This window comes from Nicotiana tomentosiformis, chromosome 6 (genome assembly GCF_000390325.3).
Source record: "Nicotiana tomentosiformis chromosome 6, ASM39032v3, whole genome shotgun sequence".
NCBI classification, from domain to species: Eukaryota; Viridiplantae; Streptophyta; class Magnoliopsida; order Solanales; family Solanaceae; genus Nicotiana; species Nicotiana tomentosiformis.
The window spans coordinates 113,075,659-113,101,179 of record NC_090817.1 but is presented as its reverse complement, the minus strand read 5'-3'; the positions used below and the strand labels follow the sequence as shown (position 1 = coordinate 113,101,179).

Below are 25,521 nucleotides of genomic sequence, written 5' to 3'. Positions count from 1 at the left end.
AAAGGGTGGTATTTTTCCTCGGCTTACGAGCCATCCTCGTCTTCGATTTTGGATCTTCGGAAGCAGAGGCCCTTTTTCTCTTATTATCCTTCACCGAATTTGGAACAGAGATCGAATCCTCTTCCTCGCCGGGCGGGGGCCTCAAAACCACATCTTTGCTCACACCTACATACAGGAAAATCAATTTAAGTATATGGAAAGCATTTCGTTCGAACTACCAAAAATACGAGAAAGAGGATTACCGTGATTTTTGGCCTCCCATCGGCCCTTCGATAAATCACGCTATGAGCGCTCAGCATATGTGAAGGTCGAAGCTAGATCCCGTACCCAGATCTTGAGGTCGAGAACTACACCAAGCATCCAAGGCCGCTGCATCAAGAAAAGGGGATATCGGTGGAAAAAGAAATGAAGGGGAAAAATATTAATAGATAACAACAGAGTTACACTTACGCTTCATGTTCCACTCCTCGGGAAAGGGCATTTTTTCAGTCGGAATCAGGTCCGAAGTCTTCATTTGAACGAACCTGCCCATCCAGCCTCGATCCCTGTCCTCGTTTATGCTCGAGAATAGAACCATGGTAGCCCGACGCTGAAGTTTTATTAAATCGCCTCGAAAGAGGCGAAGGCAGTACAATCGAATGAGATGGTCGAGGGTGAAAGGCGCCCCCTCGATTTTGTTCACGAAGAAACAGATCAAAATAACGATCCGCCAAAAAGAAGGATGGATCTGGCCTAGGGTTATTTGGTATTTACGGCAAAAATCGATAATAATAGGGTTGAGAGGACCTAACGTGAAAGGGTAAGTATACACGCTTAAAAACCCTTTTCACGTGAGTGGTGATATCTTCTTTAGGAGACAGGATTACAACTTCTTTGTTTTCCCAATTGCAATATTTCTTTAGCTGTTCGAGGTGCCCCTCGGTTATCGAACATATATACCTCAATACTGGCTCATATTGGACGAGAACCGACGAGCCTTTATCGACCTTAAAATCAGAAGTAAGAACACACGCCCCAGGAACGCACTCCTCAGGTCGTGGCTCCACCGGTGTTTTGTCGGCGACATGTTGTGATGAAGAAGCTTTTTTCTTTATGATTAATGATTTTTTATGTCTTCGCCATTTTGGATTTAAAGATCGAAAATAGAATGAGGTAACAGAGATTTGGTGTTTTTGAAGAAAGATTTTGCAGTAAAAGATCACAGATTTACAGATGAACTCAAAAGAACTTGGAAAATTTGGAGATGTAAAAGTGATAAATGGTAAAAGAAGGGGCTATTTATAGATTGAGCAATGTCGGTTCAACATCAGCGGTGGCCGACCACCATCAGACACGCATTAAATATCTTGAAAAACTAAACCGACGGGACAACTATCACGTGCGTCATGATCGAGCCCAATGTAAACATCAGCTTATATCTGATCCAGCCGTTGGGAAATTATATCGTTTTTCGCCACATCCTTCCCAAGAAACGAGGGGACTATCTATATACGGTCGAAACTGATTTCGGCCTTCGTACGTCTGATCGAGATGGAAACATAATGGACCGAAGAAAGTCTTCATAATATCGAGATGGGATCCGAAGAAGGCACAAACGAGCTTCGAGTTTCAGGAACGGGTCAAATACCGAGCTCGAAGTCATTATCGAACTCGGGTCCGAATCGAACTATATTGAGATATGATGGAATCGAGCTTAAGGGCTAGGGGTCAACCAATACCGAGCCCGAGTCATTATCGGACTCGAGTCGGCATCAAGCTCAAACCCGCATCGAGCTCTAAAACTGGAAGCCGACCAATACTGAGTCCGGTCAAGATCGAGCTCATAGACAAGAGCCGTTGTAGCCGCACTAAGGGAGAGAATCTCGACGGAAATTAGGGAAAAACTGATTTATCATGGATTCCCCACTATGTATTTTTAATTATATCTAAAGTAGGGTTCCCCCACTGTAAAAAGGGATGACGATATTCCTGTAAAGGCATCAAGTTTTACATACATTGTAACTGAGATATCATACACTCCTATATTGAAGAATTATCTCTTTTTAGCTTCATACATTGATTCATCTTGCTTAATTCATAAATCATATTCTTTCTAACTTTACTTATTTTTCATTCTTTGCAATCAATATTCGATATTTTCATTTTACTCTTACGATTTGTGTTAAGTTATACCACACACCCTTAAAACTACGTACAAATTTAACTCTATCCGTTTTTCGGGTAAACACCTGGAATGCCAAATGGCGTTACACCGTACTACGATAGGTTGCTATTGACACAAAGCAAAAGTTGCTGACATGCATTGATGTAAAGAAACAAAAAGCAGACATAACTCAGTCAAAAGCAGAAGGGTACGATAGTCAAAGGCATGAAAATATTAATGATGGAGCTACAGTAACAGTCTGTTTTGCCCAATCATATTGCATCATTACTTGTGAAATGACTTAAACATCCTTTCATGAAGCACACACGGAGGATAGAGGTGCTTTGCTTTCTCTTATGTATAGTAGTAAAGTAATGAATTTCTGGGTTCAATGTGTTTAACCTAGGCTGTCCAAAGGGATGAGACCACATTTAACCGGGACGGGCCTAAACGTGACAGGATAAGCAGGACGAAACGATAGGCTCATCCCACTAACAAACGAGATAATTTTTTTGTGAGTTAGTGGAAGTTTTATATTTTTTGTGTGAGAAAACAAAGTTATATGACTTTGGTGAAAAAAAATCATAATTATATGATTTTTGTGTTAGAAAATAAAATTATATGACTTTGATGAGAAAAAGTTATAGTTATATGACTATTTGTGAAATTTACCCCTTTTGCTCTGCCAATTCTCCCCTACCGCTCAAAATTGTCAAGAATTTTTTATCTACAAACTATTTTGATGAAAGTAATTAACTTTGAGGAAGCGCTTTGATGTTCGATTATTATCTCTCAATCTTCTGGGGTATTTTCCACCACGGATTTATTCTATCAAAAGTGTTGCTCATATGCAAAATTTCTTCTATTCCCATTTAACTATAATGTTCAACTTCATTCATTTCTGTCTTCTTTATTGCGCATATAATGCTATTTTACTTATATTTTAGTTACTGATAGAGTCATCCTATGAATTTAGAGAAGAGAAAAGCAAGTATATATGGTAGAAAACATGTACATCTGATTAATTCTTTGTACTTGGAAGTATACATTCTCTGCTAGTAATATATATCAAGATGATGGACTAGGCAAGCAACTACTCCTAGCAAAATTATGTTCTCTATCAAGACTGATGCTCAAGTCCTTTGCCTTACTAGTGTAAAGTCTTTTGAAGTTAGACCGTTGGTCTTTTAACAATCTCACAAGACTTCTCTTAGCATTAGGCCTAAATGGACAATCAGATGCTAAAAATCCATCCACCAAATGTAAATATGCCTCCAAGTCATGGCAACATGCAACATCTGCATCAGGCTTCAAAAATGGCGACATTCTCGTGTCAACTCTGAATTCAGTACCAACGTGAGAATACGCCCATGGCATCCTACAATCTAACATCTCTAGCACGCGACCTGCTCCTGATTCTCTAAGCTTTTTGTCTAGCGCTTCGCTCACAAACATACCTGGAACCCTGGTGATTACGTCTTGATTATTCACAATACGTAATACCTTAACATTATTCGCGTTAAGACGATCCGCAAACACCCGATTGCCTACTCGAGGGCCACCGAAGGAAAAAACGGCCACTGGTGGCGCATTTGGTGCACATGTACTTGCATCATCTGCTACTAAAAGAGCTAAAGCTGCACCGAGACTATGCCCTGTGACCGTGATGCTTAGAGGCTCGCCTTTATACTGTTCAATTAATCTTTGTACTTCGTTAACAACTGATTCAGCTAAACTTGGGACATGTTCTCCACCTGTTTTGTACAAACTCAAGAATCCACATTCCACTTTAGATTGTTCTTCAGCAGAATCATCATTTTGTTCTACTAGCAAGGCACGAAAATTCTCTGCCCACTCTAAACACGTGGCAGTACCTCGTAACGCAATAACAATATCCCTCCTTCCCATTCGTTGAATTTCTTTCCTGTCATCGCACACTGCCACATATCCAATCCAACTAGACCTTTGGGTCATCCATCCAAGATCAGGTGCCACGTCATCCACCCACGTTGGCAACCCAATGGACGAAGTTGCATAAAGGTTCTTGGTCACCTTATAAGACCTATCGGGCAACGCCACGTGTCTCGCGGACAATGGCCCCTCCTCTGCTGACATGGCAGGGTTGGAATGGAAACAATGATAAGCTGCCTGAATGAACTCCCCATATCGAACCAATTCTCGCCGTAGATTCTCATCTAACGGATCAAGTAGACCCAGCCAGTTATTGCTGCCGTGGTATTCCTTCCACCGGCTACAAATATTGTTCCTAGGAGAATATTCCATTGATTTGGAAGATAACAGTCTTTTTAATCTGTTCAAACGCCTTGGCGACATTTCCTCAGCAGCTTTCATCTCAGGCCAAATACTAGCCAAATTAAGCCCTTCCAACAAATTTCTTCCCCTGTTTTCTAATAACCCATTATTACTGGATTCTTGAACCACAGGCTTTGCATCAGCTGCTGATAGTTTTGTCTGAGATTGCTTCTGAAGAAGCTTTTCAAGATTGGAAATGTGTTTTTTAGTCATCTCTGTGGTTGATGACGAGAGTGTTTTTAAGCTTTGTGCATTTACAGAAGTAGCCATTGCAGAAGGGTTTAATGAACATCCATTGCATTTTACCGTTGCCTGAAAAAGATTAAAATTGGTCGCCGGAAGTGCTGCTCCGATCTGCATGGTTTTGAGAGAGAATGTGGATGGATTTAGAGAGAGAGAGAGAGAGAAGTCAGTGAGTTAGATAAAGGTTACAGAAAGAGACAGCTACTTCGTTAGTTAGAGCTATTGGATAGAGCTTGAGTATTTATAGTGAAAAGGTTTGAAGGAAAAAATTAAGTGCCACAGTTCTGAGTAGGTGAAAAATTAAGATGGACGGTATTTGTGTAATTACAACTTAGAATTAATTAGTAGTCATGATCCTCATGGCGTGGCTCTCTTTTCAGTTTCCATTGTCAATTTCAAATGTAAATATCAAAAGTGCCCTCTATGGTTGACAAATGATCACAACCGGACAAGAAACGCCTGCGATTCCTCGACTTCTCAATTTCAACGCATCACATGTTTTAGATCTCCGACCCATGTTGCAACAGATTTTTGAACAACTTATTTATGTAAAATATATTAAAACATGATTCTTATTTGTTATATACAACTCATCCGTTCACTTTTAGTTTTCAAGTATTTTAAAAATAAATTTTCATTTTTACTTGTCACTTTTTGTTTATAAAAAAAAAAAAAATTCCTATTTTCCTCTTAGCATTAATTACTCATTTCAAATCATTATCGAATTTTATTAAGACTATACATCAATTAATATGAGTATCATGGTAACTTATACACTTTATTTATTATTTCTTAAGGGGTGAACATGTAAAAGTGAACGGAGGGAGTAGTTCATATGATACTATTATAATTTAGAAAATTAAATCACTATGGTTTAACCACATTTTTTTTTTCATATACTCAATTTGTTTTAATTTATGTGAACTTATTTTCTTTTTAGTCCGTGCCAAAAAGAATGAGTCATTTTCATATTTGAAAACAATTTAACTTTATACAATGATTTATAACTATACAAAATATATGTGCCTCATTTTACACTACAAGTTCAAATTTTTTCTCTTTTTACTTAAACTTCGTGTCTAATCATAGGTTCACAAAAAGGAAACGGAGGGAGTATATTTTTATAATAATATTAGTTGAGAAGCGTGATTTATAATGCTTTTATGTAGCCTTAATTATCTTATTATGATTAAAAATATTAAGAAATTGATATATCTGAACTGAATTGAGATAAAAATTTACGATAATTAATGTTTGGCTTCATATAAAATTTGAGTACCTTCAAGTTTTTCTGGGAAACGAAAAGCGTATTATGAAATAATTAATTACCACATCTAGTCTAAATAAACATCACATCAAAACAAATTATATGGAGTATTTGTTTTAGCATCTAATTAAATTATAGCGTATAACTTATAAGTCCAAGCAATTACTCTTCAATAATTTTTTTCTCTTTTCGCTTATCAAGGTTAATTTTAACCAATTCCTGGAGTTAAATATAGAAGAAGATATAATATTTCAATATCGTAGAATTCTCATATCAATTACGTAAAAGCTTTTGTGTGTTGACGCATGCCAATGTTATGACTGTATCCACTTTCTGCATGTCAAGAACCATAACTCATGCCGAGATGAAATTTGAGGTTCACCACAAATAATTAAGGCCAAATACATGTGTAGACCCTAACCTTGTCCTTTTTTGTCACTTGGACACCTAAACATAGGGTTGTTTCTATCGGACACTTCAACTAAATCTATCTGTGCCAATTAAACACCTAAACATATGGTTGTTCCTATCATGCACTCCAACTAAATCACATCTGTGCCAATTAAACACTGTCAAGGGAAAGGGCGCGTGAACATAAGAAAAACTTGTTGATTTATTATTATTATTATTATTATTATTATTATTATTATTATTATTATTATTATTATACTCCATATTATGATTATTTTATATATCCTAATATATTATTCCTATTAAATCCAGATCGTCATTTTTTTTCTTGGCAAAGTTGCTTGCAATTTTTTCAGGTGGTATGATGATGAAATTCTTAAGAAACCTAAGAGGGCAAACAACTTTGCCTTCGATTTTGCCAAGAAAAAAAACGACGATCTGACTTTAATAGGAATAATATATTAGGATATATAAAATAATCATAATATGGAGTATAATAATAATAATAATAATAATAATAATAATAAAAAAAATCAACAAGTTTTTCTCATGTTCAGGCGCCTTTTCCCTTGACAGTGTTTAATTGGCACATATGTGATTTAGTTGGAGTACCTGATAGGAATAACCATATGTTTAGGTGTTTAATTGGCACATATGAATTTAATTGGAGTGCCTGATAGGAACAACCTTATGTTTAAGTATCAAAGTGACAAAAACGGACAAGTTTGAGGACCTACATATGTATTTGGCCAATAATTAATGTTGCAAACCTTCTATTGCGGCAACGTTTAGACGTTTGGAAAAGATATTCAATTATTCAAGTAAAATACCAATTTCAAGTAAATATTTACTCCTTATATTCCTTTTTACTTGTCCACATTGTATTTTGTACTCTGCTTAAAAAAACATTAGTTACGTGTTTGTTCTACTAAGTTACTTATTAACTATGCTTTGAAAATCCAAATTTGACTACTAATACCCTAATAAGGTTGGAAAATAAATACTTAATGATAAGAGTAAAATTAAAAAGAAAATTTAATTTTTTCATTATTGAGAAGTAAAAATGGAACTGAGGAAGTAACATATGTCTGTAAAGTAGGCATCAATAGAGTAATTACCTGTTAGATCAACTAGCTCTCTTTCATATCACCAAGCTGGATTTCGTTTTGCTCCAATTTTCTAATGTCAATTACCTCTAAAGATCTTTTGAAACAACAAAGATTTTCTTGTATTCTGAGCTTTCTACATTTCTGGTCAAAAAATCATATTCTTTTATACTTTATTAGGTGTTCTTTCAAACTATATATTGGGTCGGTGCTTTATCAGATTACACATTTATAAAGTGGGAGTGTACATATATAGTTCCTTTTCCCTTTCAATCAGAGGTGCGTATTCATCCCAAAAACATGAATCACAAGTTGCTCATTTTTCCCGAAAATATGCACACTTTAAGCGAGAGAAAATAGTTCAACTGTAGTTGTTACTTTTATTGTAGCTCGGACTTTCACTTGTTATATCTAAATTTTGTGATATCTGACTTCGAATATTATAGTTTTAAATTTAATTTAATTAAACAGGAAAAATCTTTAGTTATTGCTATTCATATAGGTGAAAAATCTTCACTATATTAAATAAAGTTAAAGATAATTTTTTCCTTATGTTTTGTCCTTATCATTAACTATTTATTCTGCAAATAATTTTTCAAAATTTTTGAAAATGTTATCATTATTATGAGTAAAATTGTAAAATACATATTTAAAATAAAAAATAAAAAAATGTAAAGTCCAAAATGGATAATTAAAAGCGAAGTAAATCTTTTGCCCTTATCATCACTAAATATATTTCACTTTATGGGGAAAAGGTTGCACGTAAAGTTAGAATTTTAGAGTTTGAGATTTGACCTTTGATTTATTCTTTTTTACTTTCTTGTCCCTTCTACCTCCCCCCTCCCCATAAAAGGATTGACAATAGTTTTCAGTATGCCGTGTGTCGTGTGACTCAAATGTCTGATAGCTTATAAGTTTGAAAGGGAAAACGTAACTATTCATCAACTGACAAGTTAAAATATTCCTTTTTTCACAAGGCAGAAGTTTATGATTTTAAAGCTAACTGACTGAAGCCCAGAACACGTAAAATTGAATGTGGAGTCAGCAGTTAATTCCGCGGTAGTTTATTTCCATGAGGTAATCGTGTGTGACAATTATAATATGCAATAAGACCGATGGAAGAGCCGTGTTAGAGAAAGAATGAAAGATACTTTTACTTAAAATGATAAGCACACACTCGAAAAAGAGAGAATCCATTTTTTTAAAAACACGTCATGGAATATCCAGAAATATTTGAGATGTCGGGGCTATAGGGGACAACGACATTACATATATAGTACTTAAATATGGAGGTAGATAGTCAATCAATGGTGAGGGAGCAGCTCTTCACTATTCCTCACTTTCAATTTATTTATTTGATATAATTTGGCTTAGGGCCTACTTGGCCATAAAAAAAGGATTTATTTTTTTTTTTAATTTTTTTCCAAATTAGTGTTTGGCCATAAATTTTTTAATTTTTTCACTTGAAGATGAATTTCGAATTTTTTTTGAAAATCTAAAAAACCCCAAATAGTTGTTTTTTAATTTTTTTTTACTTCAGATCTCACAAAAATTAAAAAATAACCCAAAATTATATTCATGTCCAAAACACAATTCTAATTTTCAAATATTATTTTTCACATGATTTTTCTCCTTTTTTTTTGTTTGAAATTTTAGAATTCCTATGTCCAAACGCCCACTTAGAGTTCAGTGAAACAAAAGAATTTTTTAAACTTGTAATTTAAATAATCTTAATATTTATGTGATTATAAAAAATTTAAAACTCATGCTAAAGAAACATTATCTTTTAAGGTTAAAATAAGAAGTTTAAGTTAAACTATTTTCAAGTTTAGAAAATTTGTTATTGTTTATGAAAAGTCATTTTTTTGTTTTTCAAAAGTTGATTTGAAGTTTCAGCAAGTACAGTCGTTGAGTGAGATAAAAATGGAATATACTATAGTTAAACTAAGGCGTATTAGAATGCATGAAACATTAGAAAGTCCACTCATAGAATTGCATATATATTGACAACATACATACAAAATGAAATATTGCGATCTCCAAATTTAGTCTAGCGTGTCACACGGTTATACTAACTAATACGAGTACAAACATTTTCAGTTTTCCGATAAGCAGAAGCAAACGTTTACGTGTAGCGTAACAAATAAGTCAACAAAAACACTAATTCAGCAATTTTGGGCCAAAGAAAATGAGGAACTAAGCCAATGAAAATAGACCACCGACCTTTCATCCATGTGAACGCGTCTTCTAAACACAAAAAAAGAAAAAATTGTTTACTCGATCTTCCTCAATGTTGATCTATTGAATAAAGTATTAATGAAATTTGAGCTTGTCTTCTACATGAACATGCTATACAAATTTCATGTCTAGGCATGGCCCTGAAAATGGCAGGCAACCCAAAAGAAGAAAGTTGTACACTTGTACTTATAAAATTTGCATGTAGACACCAAAGTCACATACTAACTTTTTGGGGCCAGGAAAATTTAAATGCCGCAAAGTGCAAAAAAGAAAGTTGTACTTAAAAGTGTTTGGCTTTATTTGAAAATTTTCCACAACATAGTTCACAATTTTTTTTCTTTTACTATTTAACTTTATTTATTTGAGTTGCTTTGCCCAAAAAAAAAAAAAAGCTCTGAAATTTTCAAACTTAATTTTTATAATTTTTCAAAAATTCAAAAATCCCAAAGAAAAAACACTGAGTTTGAAACTCTTAAGAAAAAAACTCAAGCATAATACATAAAATTATAGCTTGCTAACACATGTTTTGTTTAATTTCAAATAGTCAATACTTTACTTTTAGAAAGTTGAAAGATTGTTATGAAAATTTGATTGTGTGGAAATATAAACGTCAGGATGACAGTGATTTGGACAAGTTATGTAGGAAAGAAGTACTCCTATATGATAAGTATTTTTTCGCAGAAAAAGGTGAAAGTACATTTTGTGAACATTTTAATATCATGAATCTTGAACATGTGACAATGTTTAAAACAAATAAAAGAACGCCATTTGATTATTTTTCAAACCTAGGGGCTATTTTGATATTAACATCAAACTAGAGTGGCCAAATGGTCTTTGTATCATTGTATGTACACACGAGTGTAATAAAGGTTAACTAGTGGACCAGTTCTGAACAGGAGAAATGTGGATTTTCAAAAGCTTGAACCCAGAAGAAAACATTTTTAAAGGCAGAAGAAAAATATTATCCCGGGAAAAAACGAATTTGAAAATTTAACAAAAGGCGCCATAATTTCCTATCTAGATCCGAAAATGGCAAGAAACCGGACCATTGTTTTTCTTCAAGCAGCTGCTGTTTTCACACTTCCAAAAATCAGTTCTAAAGTTGCTCGTTCTCTTATTTCTTTGATAATAGGCAGATGTCTAAGCAGGTAATCCCAGAATCTCCTTAATGTTTTTTTATGTGTTAAAAAAAGATGCTGAAACTTCTAATTGAATGAGTCACTTCTGAATTGCAGGTCTTGGATTCTGTAGACTCACGGTCGAATCCTTCTGGTACGCATAATTTCTCCAAAAGTCATCTTGAAAGTTCTGTCCCTTTCTCTAATTGTGTTTTTTCTTCTTCTTGTTTTGACAAATAGAGCCTCCAAATATTGGAATTTGGTTCTCAAGTTATACATATGAATCGCCTGTTTTGAGTGGCATTGATGAGAATGTAGCTTCACAAGGAGATATCCAAAGTCCAATTAAGGTACTTAATTTATGGTCTTATCCCTTTCCCCCTTACTATTTTCGCTTTACGCTTTTCCAATTTCTTCCAACTTAAATTTGTCGAAAGAGAAATAAATTTGCTAAGCCGCGGGGATAATTAATTTTTTTTGGTTTTAGGTATGTTATACGCCTCTTCACGTGGGGATCTCATTCTTTTTCTTGGACCATATACATGATAATATTTGTTGATGAGTGGCGGGACGATCCAAACTAAAGATATTTGTCCGCTCTAATACTATGTTTGATTGAATGAAACACCTCATTTAAAGTCTAAAATGGTCAAAGAGGAGACACTTTATATTGTTATTTAAACTGCAATGGAAGTGAAAATGACTATTTTCGATCGGCTGCCTACTATGGTAATGAAGGTGCTTGGCTAGATACCATTGCCCCTTAATAATGGAGCTGGAAACCTCTGTAGCTTTATTCTTCTTTCATTCTGACTCCTAGGATGAAACAGGTATGAGGATGCATAGTAAACATAGAATTATAGCTAAATTGAAGACATCATCAACTTAGTAAACGTTCCAGATATGCAATAAGGTGAAAGAGTAGGTTTGCTGGGGAACGGGTGACATCTAAATTTATTAAGCAGTGATGACTTAAGTTTTAATCTTCGAACATATAAGTTAACCATCTACAATTAGTTTGAGAAGCTTGAGTCAATTTTTACTCAGTGTAGGTTATAGAGATTCACAATCCAATGCTGGAATCATGTTGTTAGGGCTTGGAATGGAAAGCGTTGGCAGTAGCAAGTCTGCATTTGCATGTGTACTATCAATGTGTATGATTCCTCACAATGCTTCTGTATAAGTGGTGGCTAAACCTTTAATCAAATTAGTTATTGGAGTAACCGGCCAATCAAGTTGATACTTGACAGTAAACAAAGTCCAGAAAGGAAGGCATTAGTTGGTAGAAGACTGTCCAAGCGCAGCTCTTGCCTAAACTTTTGATGAGACTAATTGATGATCCAACAGTTTCTGAAAATTCCAAAATAGACATATCTATACTGTCCTTTTTTCCCACTATTCTACTTGTGGATGTATTAGTCTATTATTGAACTAATTCAAGGTTTAACAGAAATGGATGGTCCATAATTCCTATCACAATGATGTAAATATAAGCTATGCAGCTTTGAAGAGATTTTTGTTTTCTGCTTCTTGAATTTAGCCTTAGTTACTAGAAGCTTTCAAAGTTGTTACTGTTGTAGATTGTTACTGAATATCATTATAAGATTGGTAATATAATTTTAGAAGTTGTTTCACAGGTTGGGAGAGCTTCAGATAATATCCCATTTTCTTCCGGTAAGTTAGGCTCTTCTACATACTATGAAGTATTGCTTACTATTGTTTTCAGGCATCTGAGTAAAGGAAGTGAAATTTAGAACCTTATCTGTGTCCTGAAACTAGACCACAAATTAAGTATTCCAGTTCATCTTTCGCCCTTAAATTTTGCGCATCAAAATCACTCATATCAAATTCGTAGGAAGCTGACTTTCTGTTCCAATGTCAGTGCTATCAGAGTCTTTAGATACCAAGGACTGTTTCTCAAGTTTTGTGCCTGAAACTCCTGGATTGGCTGATAGTGATGATTTTAGAGTCCCTGAATCAATTGACATCAGTTTCAAAGAGGATACTAGCACCAAAGGATGCAAAGAAGACAGCATCAGCAAGGAGGAAGATAATTCTGCTGAAAATCGAACAAATGGGAAATATGTTAGTTTGTCTTCTGGTGTTGATGTGGCTTCGAAGGGCCTTGTTCAGTGTACAAACTATGTTGCAGATAACAAAAGGGTAGGTCAGGCGAGTTATTTTCTATTGTTGTTTCAATTACTCTGAGCTAAATTTTGATAGGAATGCGAGTCAATTTATTATAAAGTGCTCAGTCTTGGTTGTGGATTTGGATAAGAATGGTCCAATTTTCTCTGATTATTCCTACAGATTTCATTAACATGTCTCCTATAGTGTAAAGCTCAAAAATAGCTTATTGGAAGTAGATGTACAAATTTGCGTGAGAAAAGTTTGCAATACTCTTGTATGGTTTTACAAACATCAAGTCATGTACCAATCAATTCCCTTTTTTGCATCCAGAGTAGCATTGGGATTTTTTGGATTGTCTCTCCTGTGTTCTCTTCCTAAACCATGATTTTGTGTACTTGTGTCTTTTAGGATGTGGACTCTTCAAATGACATGTCACTTGCTTCAGGTAAGTGTGATCCTTTCACCTCCTAATATTAGAGTTTCCATTTTTCTTAAGCAGTCAATGATCGTTTTTGTTAATGCTAATCTTCCTGTATGGTCTTTATCAGAGCCTCCAGACATCGGGAACTGGTTCTCTAGCTATGTTTATGAATCTCCAAAAGTGGATACTATTCAAGAATTCATACTTCCAGATCATGAGAAAGAATTTGATGACAAAGTGTATATGAATGGGGATAATGGCTGTGGGGAACCTCAGAACTTAAGGAATTCATTAGGAAGTGGTTTTATCCATGATGACAAGTATGAGCATCTACCTGTCTCAAAGGTACTCTTGATTTGCTTGGTTTTATATTTCAACTTCCTTTTCCTCTCTCCTTTCGATAATCAATACTTCGTGAAGTCATGCTTTTGATGTAGACTTATTGAATGTTCACTCCTAGGTAAGACTTATTGGATAGTTATTTCGGTCTTTATCTGTCTGAGATTGCACGAACGTTTTGCTTGAAGGGGTCAGTATGATTATACAAGCTGTAGTTTATACAATAAGATTACATTGAGTTACGGTGATGGATCACGTACTGGAACATACAATAAGAAGACAGTTGTGAACATTAAAAGATCTATTTTGGCTTTAATTGGTTGGAGGTATTGTCAGTTGGCTGAAAGCTACTTATGCATATAAACCATCTCATCTCTGATTCTGTTAGTTATACAATCGTTTCTACCATGCAAAGAAGCTAACACTTCAGTTACATAATTGAGGTCTACCTTACCTTATTGTCACAAGTTCCCTTAATGATATTTCCTTGATGTTTGTATACTTTGAAGAATCAGGACGCTGATGGGACAAACAACACAAGAGTAACCAAAGAAATGTCTCGCGAAAGAATTTCTCAACAGACTCTATATCACAAGAAAACGCAGAATAGCAAATGTGGTTCACCAAGATACATTGACATGGTAATCAAAGACAGTAAAACAGCTGGAGAACATTTGGAGACCATCTCCCCTCAAGAAGCTAACTGCAAAGTGTCCTGTATCATTAATCATTCAAGCTGTGAAGGTGAAAAATTATATAAACATCCAATTCACAGGACGGATTCTGAAGAGAATAGCCCGAAATCTGAAGATTGTGTTGAACCTGCTTACAATGTGCAGCCTAAAAATAGTCCTGTGGCGAGGGTGTTAAGTCAGAAGTTATCCAAAAGGGAAGCTGGGGAAATCACGGACAAAGAAAATAATATAAATGGCTTAGGAGAGAATGGTTTTAGATCAACCAGAAAGAACAGAAATAGCCAATTGCACAATGGAAGTCCTTTGCCAAGGCCTTCTGCAGTTCAGTCTCCTTCTCTAAGTGGGATCACTGTTGCATCAAACTGCCACAAGCATGTTTTGACAAGAAAGGTTCTCACAGAAACAACCAACTTGCATCCTAGTGCTTTGGAAACAACAGGAAAATGGCGTTGCCCCCAGAGGACTAAGCCAGATCTTGGTCCTCCTTTAAAGCAGCTTCGATTGGAACAGTGGGTTCGTCGAGCTTAAGTCTAGTATCTACTTATGAAGAGAAATATGGTTATCAAGAATGGCAGACTTCAAAAATGTTTTTGCATGTTAGCTAGTGAAAGATGTGAGTGCAAGACTTGGCCCAATGATAGAGTTGGTCTTTCGGGAGTTTGAAATGTGGAAACAGTTTCTTTGCAGAAGTCTAAGGGCAAAGTTGCATACAATGTACACTCTCCCCTTACCCCTAAGGCCTAAACTAGGCAGGTAACACTTGCACATAGTAAGGGCCGTAAGGCCTTAGTTAAAATGTAAAATTCAAGAGTTCACATAAGGTCTCTGGACTAATGTTTTGGCATTTCTGGATCTATAAGAAGCAATGAGATAAATTATCACAAAGACAGCTGCTTAATTGACTGAATCACTAAATAATGCTGTTGTTACATATTAGCATTGTAGCCACTACAAGACTACTGAGACAAGTTTGGAAATACAAACTAAAAAGGCAAAAAAATACAAGTTAACTTCTCCAACACCAAGTGAATTACTAGCTAATTATAAAACTGTTCTAATGATTAGCAAGTCAATTACTCCCTAACCATAAGACTATTTTACAAGGTTTCCTGCAGATGTTCGGATTGACTCAATTCTCTGAAGCTTAATTTGCTCTCTAAATTTTGCAATGAACTCATCTGCCTTCTTGTCAACATCAGTAACACTCTCAGTTGCCTTATCACTAACATTCTTTTTTTGCTACCTCTACATTTCCTGTGCTCTCTTCAAACCAATCATCTGAGTCCTCATCAGTTTCCACAACTACCTTTTCAACAGACAACACTTTCTTCTCTTCCCCTACAAACTCCATCAATGCTGGCTTTGGTACAAAATGGGACGTTTCATTCATCAGTTTATCGACAAAAGTTTCTTCAACTTCCTTGTTCCTTATTCTCTCTTCCTTTTCATTTATGAAATCTTGAGCATATAGTATTCTTGCTCTAGCAGCTCCAATGAATGGCCTAATTGTTCGAACAGACTTCCCCTCAAACGGCACACTCCTACTACTTCTCCTCAGTTCCTTATCAGAAGCAGTGTTGTCATCTATAATTACAGAGCTTGATTTCAACAGAGTAGATTTTTTAAGAATAGGGGTTGGCGGAGGCGGAGGCGGAGGCGGAGGCGGAGGCGGAGGCGGAGGAGAGGGCTTGAGAAAACTCTTTTTCCTCACTATATTGTCATAAATATTGGCTTCAGATTCTGATGAAAAGGGAAGTACTGAAGAGGAAAACTTTCTTGGAGATGAAATTTTGGATAGTGAAGAGTAGGATTGCATATAGGTTGATAATAAAATGCGGAAGACAATAGCAATCCTAGGCAGAGCTTATCGTGTTTAAAATTTATTTACATGTCAAAGATCGGATGTAAGACGTACCTGGTGAAGAGCGCCTCGTTTCAGAATTTTTTTCGATAGTGCGAAGACTATGCGTATCTACACCGAGATTGATCTTTGCTATCAACTCTTTGGTCAATGAAAATCGCGAACAAATTGGACGAAAAATATTGTATTGAAATTTTCTAAGAAATCTCAACTCAAAGGTAGAAGAACAAGAAATAATTTTCTCGCAATAATATTTTAGACAAGAGTGGGTTGCTCTAGTGGTGAGCACTCTCCACTTCCAACCAAGAGCTTGTGAGTTCGAGTCACCCCAAGAGCAAGGTGGGGAGTTCTTGGAGGGAGGGAGCCGAAGGTCTATTGGAAACAGTCTCTCTACCCCAGGGAGCCGAGGGTCTAATATATCCCTAACAATCTCCCACTTACACTAGAGCCAATCGCTCATGTACTTCATTCCCAATTTTCACTTGTGCTTGTTAAACTCCTTTGTTCCAAGAGATTTAGTGAATGGGTCTGCAACATTTTCCTTTCCATCAACCTTTTGAATCTCGATGTCTGCACGTTCAATGATCTCTCTTATCAAGTAATACCTTCGCAGGATGTGTTTGGATTTTTGGTGTGATCTTGGTTTTTTTGCTTGAGCAATGTGTAACGACCCAGTCGGTCGTTTTGAGAGTAATAGCCCCGATCCCCTAATTACTGCTTTCCCTGTATTATTTTATGCTTATGTGACTTGCCGGGAGGATTTGTCTTTGGTTTCGGAGTGAAATGGGACACTTAGTCCCTAAAACGAAAGTTTAAGTTTTAGGAATTTGACCGCAGTTGGAACTGTGTGAAGACGACTCCGGTTCAACATCGGTTGTGGAAGTTTGAAGTTTTGAAGTTCATTAAGCTTGAATTGGGGCGCGATTCGTGTTTTTGTGGTTGTTTGATGTTATTTGAGGGCTCGCAGGTGCGAGATCATTGGGCAGAAAAGGGGAAATTACGAGGGTTTGATCTCACTTTCACTTTGGGACATTGAGAGCTCGGATTGAGGCGATAATTTGAGGAATTTTAAGAGGAAACTATCAGGTAATGATTCTTAACTCGTTTTTGGTTATATTCCACTAATGTATCGTTAATTTCATCATTTAATTAAGGTTTTGGGTTGTGAAATTTGGGAAAAAAGTGGGAATGTTCTTCAATCGAATTTTGGGGTTTTGATTGAAATTTTGGTGCCAGATTTGAGTAATTTTAGTATGGGTGGACTCGTAGTTGAATGACTATTAATATTTTGTGACTTTTACTCGATTTCGAGATGTGGGCCTGGGTCGACTTTTTGGGGCGAATTCCTAGTTTCTTTGCTAAAGTCTTGATTTCATTAATTAGACTAGCTTCTTATAGCTATATTTATGGTATGTAATTGCTTTTGGCTAGATTTGGGCTATCCGAAGTCGGAAAGTCGAGGCAAAGGCATTCTTACTGATTGATTGAGTTTGGTTCGAGGTAAGTGGCTTGCCTAACCTTATGTGGGAGAAATCCCCTTAGGATTTGGTACTTTTGTGATATGTGAGTGCCGTGTACACGATGTGACGAGCGCGTACACGAGCTAATTGTTATAAAACCCGATTTTTACTGAGCAGTAACCTCTTACATCTTAATTGAGTTATACTAGCATGTGTAGTTATCCTGTTAGCCTGATATCACATGTCTACGTGTCTTAATTGCTTATTTGAAGCATGTACATCATGCTTTGTTGATTTCCTGCTTTTCCTTGACTTGTATTTAGTCTTAAACTGTAGGATTTCTTACTATAATTGTTGTTTCCATCGATTTCGAGCCGTGTGTTTACTTTTGGGACTACGAGGCAGTACCTCGAGAGATCCCCTATCGTATATTTACTTTTGGGACTATGAGGAGGTACCTCGGGAGATTCCCCATCGCATATTTACTTTTGGGACTATGAGGCGGTACCTCGGGAGATCCCCCTGCATATTTACTTTTGGGATTACGAGGCGGTACTTCGGGAGATCCCCGTTGTTTATCCCTATGTGCTGTGCTATTATCTTTCTATAGTTTCTCCTCGTTAAATGTCCAGTCTCTTATTACATTGCTATATTTTTTGCCTTAAATTATTATATACCAGTAGGGCCCTGACATGACCTCGTCACTACCCTACCGAGGTTAGAGTTGTTACTTACTGGGTACTGTTGTAGTGTACTTATGCTACTCTTCTGTACATATTTAGTGTGCAGATCCAGGTACTACCTACTAGCCCCGCTATTAGTTGAGAGTACTTGTTGCTGCTTCAGAGACTTTAAGGTATATCTGCCAGCGTCCGCAGACCTCGGAGCCCCCCTCTATCCTTTTTGTGTTGCTTTCCTTATTTTTCCTAGACACTGATGTATAGAGACAAATCGAACATCTCCTTAGAGCTCGTGACTCGTGACTACCAGGTTTTGGAAATTGTGTATACTCGAGTGTTGGTTTACTTGTACATGCCAAACGTCATTTTTCAATTATATAATTATTTGTTGAAGTTTAGTTGTTAAATTTTGCTTTTATTTCAATTATTCCGCAATTGTTAGGCCTACCTAGTCATAGATACTAGGTGTCGTCACGACGTTTTACAGAGGGGGATTTGGGTCGTGACAGTTGGTATCAGAGCTCTAGGTTCATCGGTGTTATGAGTCACAAGAAGGTTTAGTAGAGTCTCGCGGATCGATACATAGACGTCTATATTTATCTTCGGGAGGCTATGGAACTGTTAGGAAAATTTCACTTCTTTGATTCCTTGTCGTGCGAAATTGTTGACTTTGGAATTCTAAACTTCTGTTTTCTATTCTCTCACAGATGGTGAGGACACGTACAAGCGGATCAGATGACCAGGCACCCGCGCCTCCTGTTAGAGCCGCGAGATGCCGGGGCCAGGGTAGAGGCCGAGGACATCCACGCGGTGCAGCCAGAGAACCCGCACGAGCTGCTACAGAGGAGCCACCAGCAGCCCAAATTGGAGCGCAGGCACCTGAGATGCCTGTTACTGCACCAATTCTTCAAGAGACCCTGGCACAGTTCCTGGGCATATTCGGCACTTTAGCTCAGGCAGGGTTGATTCCACTTGATCCTGCCACATCCCCGAGCAGCGGGTTCAGGTCGATTAGGTTCCAAAGATCATACCGATACAGCAGGTAGCTCCAGTTCAACCCGGGGTTAGGGCAACAATTTCTGAGGCGGAGCAACTCAGTCTTGTGAGGTACAATAAGTACTATTCTCCTACTTTCAGTGGTTTGGCGTTAGAGGATGCCCAGGATTTTCTTGAGGAGTGTCACCGTATCCTCCGTACTATAGGTGTAGCGGAGTCGAGTGGGGTTTCTTTCACTACATTCCAGCTTAAATGAGCTGCCTATCAGTGGTGGGGCACTTATGAGTTGGGTAGTCCGGCCGAGAAAGCTTCGCTCACTTAGAATCAGTTCCCGAATATATTCTTGAGGGAGTATGTTCCCCAGAGTCTCAAATATGCGTGGTGTGCAGAATTTGAGCAGTTGCGCCAGGGTTCTATGACTGTGTTAGAGTATGTGGTTCACTTTAGCGATTTGTCTAGACATGCACCAGCCTTGGTTGCTATATTTTGAGAGAGGGTCCGTCGATTTATCGAGGGGATTAACCCCAGTATCAAACTTAGCATGGCCCTAGAGTTGGAGATGGATATTGCTTACCAGCAGGTTATGGGTATTGCTAGGAGCTTGGAGGGCATGCTGATTCAGGAGAGAGAGAAGAGAGAGGCCAAGAGGTCTCGATAGTCTGGCACTTATAGTGGTACTCGTGCCCCAGCGGCAGCTCGTCATGGTAGGGGGTATGTGAGTCACCCTCTCCATTCAGCACTTCCAACCGCCAGTGGTATTCTGGCCACTCCTAGGCCCCAAGAGCCTTATTATGCACCGCCAGTGTCTAGTGCACCTCCTGCACGAGGTGTTTTCAACGGTCAGTCCAGCCGACCTGGACCGAGCCAGTCGCAACAACCACGCCTTCCGAGAGCTTATTTTGAGTGTGGTGACACTCGCCATATGGTGAGGGATTGGCCCAAACTTAGGAGGGGTGCACCTTCAGAGACTACTCAGGAACCGCGTGCTCCATCGGGTCCCCAGGCTATGATTACGGCACCATCTACCACCCCACCTACTCAGCCAGCTCGAGGTAGAGGTTGGGTAGGCAGAGGTCGCCCTAGAGGGGGAGGCCATGCCAGATATTATGCCCTTCCTGCTCATACAGAGGCAGTTGCATCTGACTCTTTCATTACATGTATTGTTCCGGTCTGTCATAGAGATGCGTTGGTTTTATTTGATCCGGGCTCCACTTATTCCTATGTATCATCTTATTTTGCTCCATATTTGGGCGTATCCCGTGATTCTTTGAGTTCTACTGTTTATGTGTCTACACCTGTGGGAGATTCTATTATTGTGGACCATGTGTATCGATCATGTTTGGTTGTTCTTAGTGGTTTTGAGGCTAGAGATGATTTGTTATTGCTCAGTATGGTAGATTTTGATATTATTTTGGGCATGGACTGGTTGTCGCCCCATTATGCTATTCTTGATTGTCACACCAAGACCGTGACGCTAGCTATGCCAGGATTACCACGGTTAGAGTGGAGAGGTACCTTAGATTACACTCATAGCAGAGTTATTTCATTTCTAAAGGCTCACCGAATGGTTGAGAAGGGGTGTGATGTGTATCTAGCTTATGTGAGAGATGTCAATATTGATACCCCTACTGTTGAGTCAGTTCTGGTAGTGAGGGATTTTCTAGATGTATTTCCAACTAATCTTCCGGGTATGCCGCCCGACAGGGATATCGACTTTGGTATTGATTTGTTGCCGGGAACTCAGTCCATCTCTATTTCTCTATATCGTATGGCTCCTCCTGAGTTGAAGGAGAAGTTATATGAGTTGCTTGATAAGGGATTAATTCGGCCTAGTGTGTCACCTTGGGGAGCTCCGATCTTGTTTGTGAAGAATAAGAATGGTTCTATGCGTATGTGCATTGACTATCGCCAGCTGAACAAAGTTACAATGAAGAATTGGTATCCATTGCCTCGTATTGATTGCCTATTTGATCAGTTACAGGGTGCCAGGGTGTTTTCCAAGATTGACTTAGGTTCATGCTATCATCAGTTGAAGATTCGGGAGCCAGATATCCCGAAGACTGCTTTCAGGACTCGGTATGGTCACTACGAGTTCCTTGTGATGTCATTTGGGCTGACCAACGCCCCAGCAGCATTCATGCACTTGATGAACAGTGTTTTCCGACTCTATATTGACTCTTTCGTCATTGTGTTTATTGACGACATTCTGATGTACTCCCGGAGTCGGGAGGATCATGAGCAGCACCTGAGGACTGTGCTCTAGACCTTGAGAGGAAAGAGGTTATATGCAAAATTTTCAAAGTGTGAGTTTTGGCTAGACTCAGTGGCATTTTTGGGTCATGTAGTGTCGAGTGATGGGATCAAGGTAGATCCGAAGAAGGTTGAAGCAGTGCAGAGTTAGCCCATACCGTCCTCAGCTACGAAGATTCGGAGTTTTCTTGGTTTGGCGGGTTATTACCGTCGATTTGTGGAGGGTTTCTCATCTATCGCAGCACCTATGAATAGGCTGACCCAGAAGGGTACTCCATTCAGGTGGACAGAGGAATATGAGGAGAGTTTTCAAAAGGTCAAGACAACCTTGACTACAACCCCAGTATTGGTATTGCCTACAGGTCCGGGATCTTATATCGTATATTGTGATACGTCACGGATTGGTCTCGGCGCGGTGTTGATGCAGGACGTTAGGGTGATTGCCTACGCGTCTAGACAACTGAATGTTCATGAAAAGGACTATCCTATCCACGAGCTTGAGTTAACAGCTATTGTTCATACCTTGAAGATTTGGCGGCACTATTTGTACGGTGTCCCTTGTGAGATCTACGCCGATCACCGGAGTCTGCAACATCTGTTCAAACTGAAGGATCTTAACTTGCGTCAGTGGAGGTGCTTAGAGCTACTTAAGGATTATGATATCATTATCCTATACCATTACGAGAAGTCCAATGTGGTGGCCGATGCCTTGAGTCGTCGGGCATAGAGTTTGGGGAGCCTAGCATATCTACCAGCATCAGAGAGGTCATTGGCTTTGGATGTTCAGGCTTTGGCCAACCAGTTTGTTATATTAGATGTTTCTGAGCCGAGTTGAGTTTTGGCTTGTGTGGTTTCTCAGTCTTCTCTTTATGATCGTATCAGGGAGCGTCAGTATGATGACCCCTATTTGCTTGTCCTTACGGACACAATTCAGAACAGTGATGCCAAGGAGGTCACTATTGGAGATGATGGTGCATTTAGGATGCATGGCAGGCTATGCGTGCCCAATGTATATGGTTTGCGTGAGTTGATTTTTCAGGAGGCTCATAGTTCGCGGTACTCCATTCATCTAGGTGCCGCGAAGATGTATTAGGACTTAAGGCAATATTATTGGCGGAGGAGAATGAAGAAGGACTTAGTAGAGTATGTTGCTCAGTGTCTAAATTGTCAGTAGGTGAAGTATGAGTATCAGCGTCCAGGTGGTCTGCTTCAGAAGCTAGAGATTCCAGAGTGGAAATGAGAGCGAATCACTATGAATTTCGTTGTTAGGCTTCCACAAACTCAGAGGAAGTTTGATGCAGTTTGGGTGATTGTGGATAGGCTGACCAAGTCAGCTCATTTCATTCCTGTGATAACTACTTATTCTTCCGAGCAGCTGGCTCGAGTTTATATCCGCGAGATTGTCAAACTTCATGGCGTACCAGTATCTATCATCTCTGACTGGGGTACGCAGTTCACATCACGGTTCTGGAGAGCCGTACATCATAAGTTGGGTACTCGGGTTGAGTTGAGCACATCATTTCACCCTCAAACGAACGGGTAGTCCGAGCGCACTATTCAGATACTGGAGGATATGCTCCGGGCATGTGTGATGGAGTTTGGGTTTTCTTGTCACTTGCGGAGTTTGCCTACAACAACAGTTATTAGTCGAGCATTCATATGGCACCGTTTGAGGCTCTATATGGTAGGCGGTATCGGTCTCTAGTGGTTTGGTTCGAGCCGGGCGAGGCTAGGCTATTGGGTACAGACTTGGTTCAGGATGCTTTGGAGAAGGTTAAGGTGATTCAGGATCGACTTCGTACAGCCCAGTCTAGACAGAGGAGTTATGCGGATAGGAGGATTTGCGATGTTGCATTCATGGTTGGGGAGCGGGTTTTGCTCTGAATTTCGCCTATGAAGGGTGTTATGAGGTTCGGAAAGAAGGGCAAGTTGATCCCTAGGTATATCGGGTCTTTTGAGATTTTTGAGAGGGTTGGAGAGGTGTCTTACCGGCTTGCACTACCACCTAGTCTCTTTGCAGTTCATCCAGTGTTCCATGTTTCCATGCTCCAGAATTATCACAACGATTCGTCTCACGTGCTATATTTCAGCTCAGTCCAGTTGGACAAGGATCTATCTTATGTTGAGGAGCCAATGGCTATTTTGGACAGGCGGGTTCGAAAGTTAAGATCAAAGAATATTGCTTCAGTAAAGGTTCAGTGGAGGGGTCAGGCAGTCGAGGAGGCGTGTTGGTATATTTTGTTGAGGTCCCAAGGGCCTCAGGTGGATTCTGGATGGTTAACGGACTAGGATTGGACTTGTGAGGATTGCTGAAGCTGGGCATCATCTAGTGTAATTGCACCCGCGGAGTCCCTATCGCAGGTGCGAGCTAAGGAGCGCAGAAGAGAGATTTGAGGAATTGTCCAGGAATCACAGGTGCGAGGGAAATACCGCATCTGCGAGCCCGCAAATGCGCTTGATGTTCCGCAGAAGCAGAGAGTGAGCTGGAAGGGGGAGTCCGCAGAAGCGGACAATGTTCGCAGGTGCGACCTTCTGATCGCAGAAGCGAACCCAGGTGTTTTAAGTCAAGTCCGCACCTGCGATGGAAATTCCGCAGGTGCGACTGTGGGTCCGCAGGTGCGAGATCACTGGGCAGAAAAGGGGAAATTATGAGGGTTTGATCTCATTTTCACTTTGGGACTTTGAGAGCTCGGATTGAGGCAATAATTTGAGGGATTTTAAGAGGAAACTATCGGGTAATGATTCTTAACTTATTTTTGGTTATATTCCACTAATGTATCGTTAATTTCATCATTTAATTAAAGTTTTGACTTGTGAAATTTGGGGAAAAAGTGGGAATGTTCTTCAATCGAATTTTGGGGTTTTGATTGAGGTTTTGGTGCCAGATTTGAGTAATTTTGGTAAGGGTGGACTCGTGGTTGAATAACTGTTCATATTTTGTAACTTTTACCCGATTTCGAGACGTGGGCCCGAGTCGACCTTTTGGGGCGAATTCCTAATTTCTTTCTAATGATTTGATTTCATTAATTAGACTAGCTTCTTATAGCTATATTTATGTGTAATTGCTTTTGGCTAGATTTGGGCCATTTGGAGTCGGAAAGTCGAGGAAAAGGCATTCTTACTGTTTGATTGAGCTTGGTTCGAGGTAAGTGGCTTGCCTAACCTTATGTGGGGGAAATCCCCTTAGGATTTGGTACTGTTGTGATACTTCTATGATATGTGAGTGCCGTGTACGCGAGGTGACGAGTGCGTACACTGGCTAATTGTTATAAAACTCAATTTTTACTGAGCAGCAACGTGTTACATCTTAATTGAGTTATACCAGCATGTGTAGTTATCCTGTTAGCCTGATATCGCATGTCTACGTGTCTTAATTGCTTATTCGAAACCTGTACAACATGCTTAGTTGATTTCCTGCTTTTCCTTGACTTGTATTTAGTCTTAAACTATAGGATTTCTTGCTGTAATTGTTGTTTCCATCGATTTCGAGCTGTGTGTTTTCTTTTGGGACTACGAGGCGGTACCTCGGGAGATCCCCTGTCGCATATTTACTTTTGGGACTACGAGGCGGTACCTCGGGAGATCCCCTATCGCATATTTACTTTTGGAACTACGAGGCGGTACCTCGAGATATCCCCATGCATATTTACTTTTGAGACTACGAGGCGGTACCTCGGGAGATCCCCTGTTGAGTATTTACTTTTGGGACTACGAGACGGTATCTTAGGAGTAACCATGTTGTTTATCCCTATGTGCTGTGCTGTTATCTTTCTGTAGTTTCTCCTCGTTAAATGTCCAGTCTCTTATTATATTGCTATATTTTTTGCCTTAAATTATTATATACCAGTAG

At 38.7% G+C, this 25,521-nt stretch overlaps 2 protein-coding genes across 4 annotated transcripts; one reads left to right on the top strand and one right to left on the bottom strand.

Moving 5' to 3' along the window:
* Positions 1-3,148: 3,148 nt before the first annotated feature.
* On the bottom strand, positions 3,149-5,157 carry LOC104101720 (phospholipase A1-Ibeta2, chloroplastic). The gene has a single exon (XM_009609215.4). The coding sequence runs from the start codon at positions 4,814-4,816 to the stop codon at positions 3,212-3,214; it is 1,605 nt and encodes a 534-aa protein (XP_009607510.1). The 5' UTR covers positions 4,817-5,157; the 3' UTR covers positions 3,149-3,211.
* Positions 5,158-10,676: 5,519 nt separating this feature from the next.
* LOC104101718 (probable GPI-anchored adhesin-like protein PGA55) lies at positions 10,677-15,298 on the top strand. 3 transcript variants are annotated; one of them, XM_070177693.1, is made up of 8 exons: positions 10,677-10,869; positions 10,957-10,993; positions 11,080-11,189; positions 12,477-12,513; positions 12,722-13,002; positions 13,378-13,414; positions 13,518-13,735; positions 14,245-15,298. In XM_070177693.1, exons 1-8 carry the CDS (start codon positions 10,858-10,860, stop codon positions 14,950-14,952), a joined length of 1,440 nt encoding a protein of 479 aa, XP_070033794.1. In that variant the 5' UTR covers positions 10,677-10,857; the 3' UTR covers positions 14,953-15,298. The 3 variants fall into 3 exon arrangements, with proteins under 3 accessions (XP_070033794.1, XP_070033795.1, XP_009607508.1); XM_070177694.1 differs by having other exon boundaries at positions 10,678-10,869; positions 12,731-13,002; positions 14,239-15,298; XM_009609213.4 differs by having other exon boundaries at positions 10,679-10,869; positions 14,239-15,298.
* Positions 15,299-25,521: the final 10,223 nt, after the last annotated feature.